Below are 13,022 nucleotides of genomic sequence, written 5' to 3'. Positions count from 1 at the left end.
TTATTATTGATAAAAGAGAAATGTTATTCTACTTTCTTTGTGTAGTTTGTGTAGTTGTACAATCATACATATATATAATGTATTTATAATATTTAATTTTATATTATTATAATTATTAAATATCTTGTATTGAATTAAATATTATTATAATAATGATATTTTATACTATTTGAATTTATATTAATATAATTACTAAATATTTATTCTACCAAATTTTATAAAAATTAAGATTATGTATTATACATTTTTGAATTTATATTAATATAATTATTAAATATTTAGTTTTGTATTAAATATTATTATAATAATGTAATTTATATTAATATAATTACTAAATATTCATTCTATCTTATTTTTTAATTAATTTTAAAAGTATATTCTGTTTAAAGTTAAAAAAGAGATCATTAAAGTCAATAAAAATTGTAAAAGAAACACATTTTATATGTAGATTATATATGAATTTTAGGATAGAAACCTAAGTAACTCAAAATTGTATTGCTATTACATGTCCTTTTGCACGTTAGGGATGAAATTTTTGTTCTGTTTTGTTTAAATAATTCATTTTAATTAAAACACCCTTCTAATATTTAATAATAAATCATGATGTGTTATCTCAATTTTCTCTTTTTTTATTTTTTGATAGATAATGACTAACTTTATAATAGTAATGTAGTTTAGGATGGTAAAATAGCTAAATTTAAAGATAAAGATCGAAATGAGGTCAAAATCGAAATTAACCATCCAAACCATTGGATTTTTTTTTTTTTTTTGGAATAGACAAACTATTGGATCTTGTCTCATACTTTTTTATTTTATTTTTTAAACTAATAATTTGATAACCTTTTTTTGTCCAAAAAAAAAAAAGATAACTTTTCCTCTGCTGGGAATCATAACATGTAAATTAATGTAACATGTGATTATAGGGCTGGGAAATAAGTTCACAAAGTGAAAATAATCTCCATTTTTTAGTTAAATAAATTGACAATTTATGCCATTGCCAGCTGCCATCAGATATGCCTTTTTGGTTGTTTTTTTCAGCACTATTCTTATCTATTTGTTTTTTAATATCATTAAAAGCTACTTTATATTATTGAAAAATAAATATGAATATGTATATTTTTTTCCCAAAAAAAAAATCTGTAGTGTATGTAGTTCATACGTTTGATAAAATTTCTAATACAATTTGTAAAATATCCACTAATAGAAATGTCCTGAACAATGTTCAATCAAATCAAATCAAAAGAAAACAATAATGATTCTTCTGCCACAGAAATTGTTTTATAACGAATACTAAGAATATATAACTAATTGATTAATATTATCATAAAAAAAATAAAAAAAAATTCACTTAAAAAAATGTGAATATAACATATTTTAAATCACCATAACATGCTGGCGCACATGCCACCTGACCTGCTAATGTTAGTATTAGTACACAAAACTCTATTGATAAAATCCAATAACAGCTTCTCTCTTTCTCTCTTTTAAATTTAAAAACTAAAATAACGAACATTTTAGCTGAATCATAAACTAAATTATACGTTTGGATTAATAATCAAGGACCAATTTACATTGGTTCCACCAAGATAAAGTGTAGGCAGAGCCATTATTCTTTCTTATTAAAGATGTAATTTTTTTAATTGGAATTACCGAATTGAAAATCTATGTTTCATTTCATAATTAGTAGTATATACTAAATTATTAAAAAAAATTACTTTTTCTTTTGAAGAATATTACTATTATTACACTTAAAAAAAAAAAAGATAACGCCATGTTTATTAATTATTGAAGGTGAATAGAGAAAGATTTCCATGTATGGAAATCAGAATAAAACAAATAAATATAGTAATATTGAATGGACCATAATAAATAAATAAATCAGACTAAATAAAGATATCTTTGGGAATATTTACATAATTAGTAATAAATACACATTTAGTCTGATTTGATGTTTGGGTTGAGAATATGCTAAAGCTAAAGCCTAAAGGTCACTGTTGAGAGCCTCTTTCTCTCTCTTGCCCGACCTGCCCAGCTCCTCTGTTTCAAACACCCCGACCTGCCCTGCCCCTGAATGATGCAAAACTTTCCTTCTCTCTTTTTCTCAAGCGCTCTCTTTTTCCACGCCTTCTTGCTTTCTTTCTCGGCTTCTCTCTTCCGAATCTCACTCTGAACCCGTTATGCCCAATTGGGTCTGATCAAAATTTCTCATTTTTTCATCATACAAGTAAAAAGTTCCTCTTTTTATTCATGTAGTACAATCTTTTTTTACATGAGCTTTTAGTACCTGTTTGATGCCTTTTATTTGTTTAAAGCATTCGGTGTTAGGTGGTCTGAAATGGGAACTAAGGGATGTGTGAGATTATTGTGCTTGTGAGTCCTTGAAATTTGATTGTGAGAGCTTTGAGAAGATGGGATTGGGGCCTGATGCTTCAAAGGTGGAGACTTGGGATGCGAGGAAATCAAGGGTAGGGAAGAAGAAGGTGAAGAAAAATGGGGAAGTGGAGGAAACTGGGTGTTGGGTTAGGTTCAGTTTTAGGAATTGCATGCCTTCGAGATCGAAAGTTGATAGCTTCATGAGTGGAACTACCGCTTCTTGTGGTAATTTATTTTATGTCGTTTTCCCATTTCTATTTTTGTGAATGGGTTTTTCTTTATTTCTTTTGTTTTTGTAAGTATTGGAGTAGCTAATCCAAGTCAAGATGCCTGATAAATTCACGGGCTTTTACATAGAGATGGAAGTAAGTTTGTGTGAATACGGTCTCGTCTTTTTGTGAACGTTTTTGGGCCTAGAGAATATTATTGAGGAAACTATCCAAATTTCCCAAATTTTCCTTCGTTTTCTCAACTTGATAGAGTTTAATACGACAAGAACTAGTTGTTTTCTTGTAGTTGCTATGGATTTTTGTTTGAGATAGTGGCCAAAGATTTGTAAAACTCAGGTAGTTTCGCATCATAAAATTTCACCGAATGCCCTATACAAGGGAGCCTCCTAATGCTTAACATTCTTAATATGGCACTTCTTCTCATAATTAACTGCACGGTCGTATATTAATTTTATGACATGTGGGGCTTTCTGGAGTGTGTTGAACTGACTCCTAATATCTTTGTAGTTTTCAAATATACTTAATGGACTTGCATAAATGAGAAATGTTGTAGCATTTATTATGAATGCTCATTGAACTGGATGTTATAAATGTGCGCGTGATATATAATGAAAAATTTGTTTGTTCATTTACTCAATGAATTGCTTTTGTGTAATTTTGTTCTGTGGTAGGTAAATCTACTAATGAGAAGAACAGAGATCAACAAGTTGCTCCAGTGGGGTCATCAACAAGCACCAGTAATATCGAAAGTACTTTATCTACACCTAATTTCAGTGAAGAACTGAGGGTTGCTTCTCAGCTCCGAAAGTTCACATTTAATGATCTTAAGTTAGCAACTAGGAATTTCAGACCTGAGAGTCTTCTTGGTGAGGGTGGATTTGGCTGTGTGTTTAAAGGTTGGATTGAAGAGAATGGAACTGCTCCTGTTAAACCTGGCACTGGACTCACTGTTGCTGTCAAAACACTTAACCATGATGGACTTCAGGGTCATAAAGAATGGCTTGTACGGTTTCTATTTACTCATCTTTGCTTTGTCTTTTTATTGTTTCTTTTATCCACTTTCATTCTTATCATGATTTATGTGCCTTGTATTTCAGGCTGAAATTAATTTTCTTGGTGACCTTAGCCATCCTAATTTGGTTAAACTGATTGGTTTCTGCATCGAGGAGGATCATAGATTACTAGTTTATGAGTTCATGCCTCGGGGAAGTTTGGAGAACCACCTCTTCAGAAGTATTTAACCGAACCTTACAGTTTCCATAATTTAAACTGCATCATGCTATTGCTGTATGTTACTTTTTTCTTTTGTTCTGTTGAAAAAAAAATATCCCATTTTACAGAAGTCTACCAAGATTTAGAATTTAGTCAATATGAATAAACATTGTAAATTTTAAATGATTGCACCAATGTTCATATCTTTTTTATAAAATGAATCTTAACATTTTGGGTATGCTAATACATTTATATGCTTGGGATATAATTAGTAAAATGCTCATGATCTTAAATTGCTCTAGCATTACCATGAAATGGCCTTGTTTTTTGAAGGAGGGTCGGTGCCTCTCCCTTGGTCGATCAGAATGAGAATTGCACTTGGTGCTGCAAAGGGTCTTGCTTTTTTGCATGAAGAAGTTCAAAGGCCTGTAATATATCGTGATTTTAAAACATCCAATATCCTCCTAGATGCAGTAAGTGATTATAAGTGAATGACAGCTACAACTCTTTACTTCCTCTCTTTGTCTACAATTCTAAACGGTGAATTTATTTTTTAGGATTACAACGCCAAACTCTCAGATTTTGGACTGGCAAAGGATGGTCCTGAGGGAAATGACACTCATGTCTCAACACGAGTTCTGGGTACCTATGGTTATGCGGCACCAGAGTATGTAATGACTGGTGAGTTTGGTTATAAATAATCATCTATCTTGACTCTGGATTACTCATTTGCTGCTTTCTTTACCCTGCCAGGAAATTGAAATAGCTAAATGGGTATTGCTCTACTAGTTTCTTTATTATCAATTCATATCTTTTCGTAGCAATACATTGGGTGGAAGATTCGTTCTGCCAAGCTTTTATGTATTTATTCGTTTCTATTACTCTTGTAGACTCGTGTCATCAATGTATCTTTAATTATGACTTGATTTAGCTTCTATTCTTACAATTTTTTTTTTGGTGCAGGGCATCTGACATCCAAAAATGATGTCTACAGTTTTGGAGTAGTCTTGCTAGAAATGCTAACTGGCCGAAGGTCCATGGATAAAAATAGACCAAACGGAGAGCACAATCTTGTGCAATGGGCACGGCCACTTCTTGGAGACAAGAGAAGGTTCTATCGGTTGATGGATCCTCGTTTTGAAGGTCATTTTTCAATCAAAGGTGCACAAAAAGCTATCGAGATTGCTGCTCACTGCCTTAGCCGTGACCCAAAAGCTAGACCTTTGATGAGTGAAGTTGTTGAGTCCCTAAAACCTTTGCCAAAACTCAAGGACATGGCAAGCTCATCCTATTATTTTCAATCTATGCAAGCTGCACGGTCCAGGTCCATGCCGAATGCCAAGAATGGCAATAGGATGCAAGTAGGATTCCCACCAAGGAAAGGAACGCCAGCGAGAACCTTGTCCAGCCAAAGTAGTGCTCAAGCTTCTCCCCATCATCTTCCTGGCCTATCACCACTTCCTCAGATTAGGAAATAAAAATAATTGCAGCCATTTTTTCTGCATCTCTATTGTCTCAACTACCATTTTGTATGTAGCTTCTTAAAACTACATCTTCAACCACAGCTTAAACTACTGCCAAAACAAGCTAGCCTCAGCCTCAACAGCGGGTGCATGCATGATGTTGCACCACACAATTGGTCTGGTCTAGTTGAGGGAGTTGAGACTTTAAGTTAACAGTGGTTGGGTAAAGAGATTAGCTATTATATGGGAGTGTCAGTTTGTGTAACATAATGTTTTATGGAAATTCGTTGCTTAAAAATAATGCTTCTTTATGCTACTATATCTGTTTACTTTGACAGACTTGAGATTAATCCTACTTTTCTCTGTATAAATCTAATCCAACTTAACAACGATTTCAAGCTGCAATCGAAACATTTTCCGGATTTAAAAGTGAGCTGCAACACTTCTCATGCTATATTCTGAAGCGGTCAGGTCCGTTCTCAGGAAAAAAAAATGATCTATTTTCTTGAGCAGTATGCCATCTTTTTGTACAGCTCTAAGAACGTGGAACATAAAACCATTTTATAATATGATGTGTGTATATATATTTAAAATGTTTGTTTTAAAAAATTATTCATTTTATAAATTGAAATGACGTGGAGCTTTGAGCTGAGCTTCTAAGCTCTCAAGTCAAAGTAAACTGCTTGTTCATGTTTGGTTCCCCACCATAGCAGAAGAGACAAACCTTGCCTTTCTCTGTGACTGAATTTTTCTTTCGTTTTACACAGCAGGGTAAGTCCTTTCGAAGATCCATACTCTCTTGCTTACTTGGTTTACTTATAAGTGTCAGAAGATATATCATTTTGGATAAGTATAAGTTGCAAGAGAGAGCAGAACAAGCAGCATGCCATGGCAATAAACACACAAATATGTGATTAGTTGCCAAGATATTGGTAAGTCCTTTGCTTTTTATAAGCTGTGGTACTAAAAATACCATCTTAGGTTGGAGTTATAGAACCTGGTTGCATTCTAGTGAAGCTGTCGAAGGCAGTTGTGACAGTACATTTTTGGGAAGCTTGACAATGTGCTTGAGCCCGGGTGTCACTGCTTAACTTGGTGTCTTGAGTACCAAGTTGCCGGTGGAAATTCTTTGCGGTCAGTCAACTTGATGTTCCACGTGAGACAAAGATCAAGGTTCGCGGATTTTTTTTAAAAAATTTCTGTTCCCCTAATTGAAACTTAACTATTTACATATATTGATTGAAACTTGACTTATATTTCCAATAAGTGTGTGGAAATCTTATTCCGTATACATCATTATGACATGGTTGTAATTGGACTTATTGATTCTTGGAGCTTTATGTTTCAAGATTATGCTAGTCTGTCGCAAATGCATATTGATAGATCCAAGCCTATATGGGTCTCTCTAGTGCTATATGATTGTAAATCCAAAAATATAATTACGCAAAAAAACAATAGAGGGAAAGGAAAAAAAAACCCTTGCTTTTGTGGATTGAAGACTTGATATTATTGGTACAAGATTACGACCTATTGAATTCATCCTTGTGGTTCATCATCTTTATCTAGACTTGTTGCTTGACTAGCTTAGCTTACTCGTGTTATTCTTTCAGTTATCAGAGCAAGTGCACTGAAACTGGAACTGGATGCTGTCTTTGAGCAGAAAAGCCACTTAGCAAAAGCTGTTAAAGATGAGCTTGAGAAGGCAGTTTAACTTGAACATAGTTGTGTAGTTTCTTTTAAGACCTTATATCCTAACCAATTCATACTACAGGCCATGTCTACCTATGGTTTTTCTATCGTCCAGACCCTCATCTTGGATATAGAGCCTTATCTAACGCTCGCAGTACAAAGTGGATAATGGAGATTTCATGTTAGTGAGTGCACCCTTACAACTAGATACAACATGATTTTACTATTTCGCTTGTGATCAACTAATAACATGCTCTTAGATGTTTATGCTCTTCACTATTTGGGATAACAGCTGAGAAGATATTGCCATTGTTGATGGATTAGAGGACAGTGCTCTTGCCTTCATTAAAATTGTTTCTGCAACATCAGCCAACGATGTCATCAACATTGCTGGTGATTAATATTTTAATACTATGAAGGAGATTGGATAAGCTTTCTTGTCTTCTGTTTCTATACACAAAAGAGGGAAACCGAAATGATAAAATAGGGAAGGCTGAATTTTTAGCTACTTTAGCTGTAGTTTTTTTAGTTACAATGTTTTTGTAAAGTTACGTTATGCCAACTTAGCATTGACTCTAAAGGCTAGATCATAAGAATAAAAGCCGAACCAAAAGGCTAGGCTGTCTTTTACCTACCGGACAGAATCTACTTGTTTCGGATTTTAAGTTTAACAATGGAAATTTGATCCAATAGTCAACTGAAAAAGAACGTAGTATTCTATGTCAAGAGTTCCCACCTCGTGGAAATCTTTTCTCTACAAGATAATCATGAAACGTGTGCTTACATAACTTGTGAAGGTAAACCTGTCAGTCGCTGTTGATACAATCAGCATGAAACCTATTGGCAATTGCAGAGAAAAGAATCTTCTTGTATATACCATCTGACTTTTAAATATCTACACACACATCTTACCTTACCTATTTATTATATAAATGGCTATCTACTGGTGTTTGTTATTTAACGGATTTTGGTATGGTTTAACAGAATTTGTTACGAATTTAACAGAATATGCTAAAAAAAAAAGTTAAATTTAGATAAGTCATCCAAACTGAACAATTGCTTCTATTCCCAAAAAATACAATAATTGGTTCTTTATACAATCAAATAATTAATGTTAAAAAAATTAAACAATACAACACTTCAGAAGTACACATCCTTTCAAGAGTACACAACCCTTCAGAAGTACACATCCTTTCAAGAGTACACAACTATAAAAAATTTCCCTAATTTTGTTTTCATATAAATATTTGGTGATTAGCAAGAAGTACTCAATTCATCAAAATCAAGAAGTATGGCCAAGTTATTGATATTTACTACTGTTGATGATGAAGAGACTAGAAGAAACAATCGTGAAGAAGTGGTTAAGAAAATTATAAGAGATACAATGGTGGTTGTGAATGCATCAATTCGTAAAATACATATGAAACTTGATGAAGATGTTAGAGACGAATGGAATATGGAGGACAGAATGAATGCATACACGTAAGTATATATATATATATAAGTAAATATAATATTCCCTTTTGATTTTCAAAGTTTAAACATATATTAATAATAGATTGCGTTAATTATATTTTAACATATTACCCATTTCCATGTTATACAGAGCTATTTACAACGTTTTTTGTACGAAAGACATACATGGTTTTTGGCATTATGTAATTCGTGAGTTTTATGATAAATATGAGAGCATTTTGACACAAAGGATTTCAAACTATGTAAGCTCCGTGATTTAATTCATAGGTTTTTTTTTTTACCTAGAATAAAAATGAAATCATATAGATTCTTTATTAAAAACATGATATTATTAAGTTTGTGTGTTGGTGTAGGTGATTCCTTCATTGGAAGATATGTACGGCGAAGAGTTCATGATTGAAATTGTGATACAATGGACAGAGCTAGAACAATACAAAAGATATCTTCAGATAATATTTGCTCATGTGGAGAAAGTTGCAGCGCATTTACATCTAGAAAATCATTCATTGATTGATATTTGTAAAACCCAATTCTGTGACAGGGTATATATATATATATGTTCCAATTATCTTAAAAGAAAAAGAAAAAGAAAAAGAAAAATTATTTGATTTTTTATTTTTTAAGTGTTGATGTTTTTTTTTCTTTTACTTTTCAGGTCTGGGATAGGTTTCACACTGAAATCGATTTTTCGGTAACTAAGATGGTAAAACAATCCTCGCCACCATTTCTTGTTTTTATTTAATTGTTTATATATTTTTAACAAGATAATAATTAATTATATGTGTTATATATAACACAGAAAGAGGCAGGGGTGTTTAGCAATGAAAATCCATTGAAGAATGACCTGATTCAATTCTTCACTGACATGGAGAAAGTACGTCCCAATGAACGATTTCAGACGACTTATGATATTGTCAAACAGCAGTAGAATTTCGATCGTGCCCAAAATTATTAAAGATTTCGTTGGATTTTATATATGATTATGATAATTTTATAATGATGATGATTTTATAATACTATAGCACGTGCTTTGTACGTGCACATAACAATGCACCAAATGGAAACATCGTGTTCTATATTTTACTTCACCAAAATATAACGTGCATTGCACGTATTATATACCTAGTATATATATAAATATATATATACATTTCATTCCATATTGATAAAGAAATTAACATTGCACGTTTGATTTTAATTTAATTGATAATAGGGACTGATTTGTTACCTCCACTTAATTTCTATTGCTCTTAGATTCTCCATACACTTGTGCCGGCTCTCTCTCTCCATCCATTGGTATTACATAAATTCTTACTAAGTCTCAACCATTCATTGTATATAAAACTTACCAAAATCTAATGATTACCTTTGTAAACTGTGAACAATTTATTCTTCTTTTTCATTTATTTTTGTCTTTTATCTCATTACTTTTATATATATATATATATAAAAGTGCATTACTACCATGGTTACTTTAATGTTAACTATTGGATTAAGATCAATGATCTATTTTTATAGTTGTTAATTAATATTTCTAAAAGTAAATTTTGATTTTTTTCAAATTTTTAGAAATATTACTTGATGAAAAACGTGTATTTATTATGAAAATATAATATTGTAAGCTTTTCATTTTTAAAATACATGTCAATTTCAAAATATAGCTATTATTTCTCATTAGTTCGAAATACCATTAATTATAACAAAAAAAATTAATTAAATTCGAAATTAATGTAGAAAAAAATATCTACTTGTTTGTGACTTGCTATACCAAGTCACTATGTTGCCAAATCATCATAATTATTAGTACCCATCTATAAGTAGTAACCATTGAGAAATCTTTCATATATATATATATATATATACTTCTTTTCCTTTTATCATTTTTTATTTAATAATATTTTAATGTAATAAATTTATAAAAAAAAAAATAAAAAATCAGTGTTTCTTTCTTTTTATATCTTTTCGTTACTTTTTTTTTTTATTATTATGCTTTTATTTATTTATGATACTATTTTTGTTATTACTGTTGTTTTTTTTAAATAATTTTCATTACTCTTTCCTATTCTATATTTACATTTATATACATAGAGAGAGGTAGAAGCAATGTCCAATATATTTATTTAATTTTAAAATTATAAATATTGTCTATAATTTTAATAAAAATTGATTCAATGTTTTTTTTTTAAATATACATAATATAATGAATTATAATTCTATAGTATATATGACATTTAAACACAACGTTGACATAAATATATATATTTACATGAATATATGATATATGTATATAAAATACAATAATATTTAAAAAGAAATTAATAGTAGAAAAAAATAAGAATAGAAAAAGTCATTTTCAAATGTATCTCACAATGTTATTTAGTAAATTTGATGAAAAAAAAGAGCTAAATTCACTTGATAAAAAACAAACTATCACACAAATTTATAAGATAAAAAAATGATATATATATCATTATTATTTTTAAATAAATATGATTTAATTATTTAAATTATCATAAAATATCTTAAATATATTATATTTTAATTAGTTAATTAATTAATTTATTTGTTTTTGTTTAAATTTATGTTTGTTCTAGTTTTTGAATTTGGCAGTAACAACAAAATATTATATATTATATGTTTAATATAATATTAAGTTTAAATTTTATTTAAGTTATTAAATATATGATTTTATTATTTTTAAATAATTATCATTGTAAAATATCTCAAAAATATCATATTTTAATTTGTTTAATTATTTATTTATTTAATTTTATTTAAGTTTAAGTCAGGTTTACAATCTACTGTTAAATATAAGAATATTTCGTTAAAATTAACGAAAAAAAAACCGTTAAAACAAAAAATTTCCGTTATCTATACATTTTTTTATATAAAAGACTTATTCCTATTCTCTTTATGTATTAATATATATATATATATTTATATATTTGTTTTCTCACAAATCTAATTGATATAAAAATATAAACAAAGCCTATTTTTTTTACTTCATAAAAGACAAATCTATTTAATTACTTGGCTCATCAGGTTTACTATAAATTTCACAAAGAAAAAACCTAATTTTCTGCATTATAAATTTATATAGTTTTAATCATTCATGTTTATTCATTTATTCATATTTTTAAGTCTTGTAAAAATAAAATCCCTCATTTTCAATTTAATCTGTTATGTTTTTTGAAGTTTATTTCTTGAATTATGTTGAGGTGAACACAAATAAACAAAAATAACATATTTATGCTAGTTTATGTTATTTATACTATTGTCATCTTACTATCATTAATGTACATAATAAATTTGAGTGTAATAGTATTTTTCATGAATTATTATTTTTTTAGCTCCCATATCTATATATCATTTTGTTTCTTACTTTTATTTTAGTTATTTTTTAAGATTAGTATTTGTTATACCCATTTTTTTTATCTAATATATATTTCATCTGTATTAATTGAGTAGGTTATTTAGTATTTAAAAATAATTTATTTTGTGGGTCATTAGATCCCATTTATATAATTTTTATATAAGTTTAATCTTATCTTTTTCTTTCTTTTTTCATTTTATAGTTTTAAGTTTTAAGTTTTTTTTTTTTTTTTACAAATAGTTTTCAACTTCTTTATTTTAATTTTTACTTGTATATGTATTTTTAACTTATATATCTGTTTCTATAACTTTTTTTAAGACAAAAAAAATATTATTCTTTTTTTTTAACAATATAATTGGATTTATGATTTAGATAAATTGTTTTAGTTATTATAAGAAAACTATCAAATATCATATAAATAACTTGCTAATAAAAAATAACTCTACCATATATAATTTTAAAATGAACTATTAGCATGAAAAATGTCTAATCTATTTTCATTTCAATTATATTTTAAAATTTGAAAGGATTTATTTTTTCATAGACACATGTTTATAAGCATGTACCCACTAACTAGTATATCTCTTCTATATAAAAAGTATGTAGATAACGAAAATTTATTGTTTTAACAATTTTTTTATTTTTTTTCCGTTAACTTTAACGAAATATTTTTATATTTAACAGAATATTCTTATATTTAATGGTAGATTGTAAACATGACTTAAACTTAGATAAAAATAAATAATTAAACAAATTAAAATAAGATATTTTTGAGATATTTTGCAATGATAATTATTTAAAAATAATGAAACTGTACATTTATAACTTAAATAAAATTTAATTAAACTTAAACTTTATGTATTAGAATAATATCATATTAAACATATAATATAATATAATTTACTTTCAACTAGCAATAAACTTAAATTTAAAATCCACGTATAATATTAATATTATATTAAACATATAATATATAATATTTTGTTGTCACTGACAAATTAAAAAATTAGAAAAAACATAAACTTAGATAAAAACTAATTAATTAATTAATTAAAATATGATATTGTTTAGATATTTTATGATGATTTAAATAATTAAATCATATTTATTTAACAATAATAAAGACATACATATCATTTTTTTATCTTATAAATTTGTGTGGTAGTTTGTTTTATATCAAGTGATTGGACATCTTTTTCTTCATCA

General features: G+C 28.4%; 1 protein-coding gene across 1 annotated transcript; it reads left to right on the top strand.

Annotated features, from left to right (window-relative positions):
* Positions 1-2,061: 2,061 nt before the first annotated feature.
* LOC133818030 (serine/threonine-protein kinase PBL34-like) lies at positions 2,062-5,597 on the top strand. Its single transcript, XM_062250713.1, has 6 exons — positions 2,062-2,598; positions 3,275-3,606; positions 3,701-3,836; positions 4,149-4,288; positions 4,373-4,496; positions 4,779-5,597. Exons 1-6 carry the CDS (start codon positions 2,409-2,411, stop codon positions 5,291-5,293), a joined length of 1,437 nt encoding a protein of 478 aa, XP_062106697.1. The 5' UTR covers positions 2,062-2,408; the 3' UTR covers positions 5,294-5,597.
* Positions 5,598-13,022: the final 7,425 nt, after the last annotated feature.

The sequence above is a fragment of the Humulus lupulus genome, chromosome 2, assembly GCF_963169125.1.
Source record: "Humulus lupulus chromosome 2, drHumLupu1.1, whole genome shotgun sequence".
NCBI classification, from domain to species: domain Eukaryota; kingdom Viridiplantae; phylum Streptophyta; class Magnoliopsida; order Rosales; family Cannabaceae; genus Humulus; species Humulus lupulus.
Note: the sequence above shows the minus strand (reverse complement) of the source record. Positions and strands in the feature narration are given on the sequence as shown.

Coding starts and splice junctions, on each gene's coding strand:
- LOC133818030 (XM_062250713.1), top strand. CDS start 2,409: ATGGGATTGGGGCCTGATGCTTCAAAGGTGGAGACTTGGGATGCGAGG. Junction 3,837..4,148: donor GGAGAACCACCTCTTCAGAA/GTATTTAACCGA, acceptor TGTTTTTTGAAG/GAGGGTCGGTGCCTCTCCCT. Junction 4,497..4,778: donor ACCAGAGTATGTAATGACTG/GTGAGTTTGGTT, acceptor TTTTTGGTGCAG/GGCATCTGACATCCAAAAAT.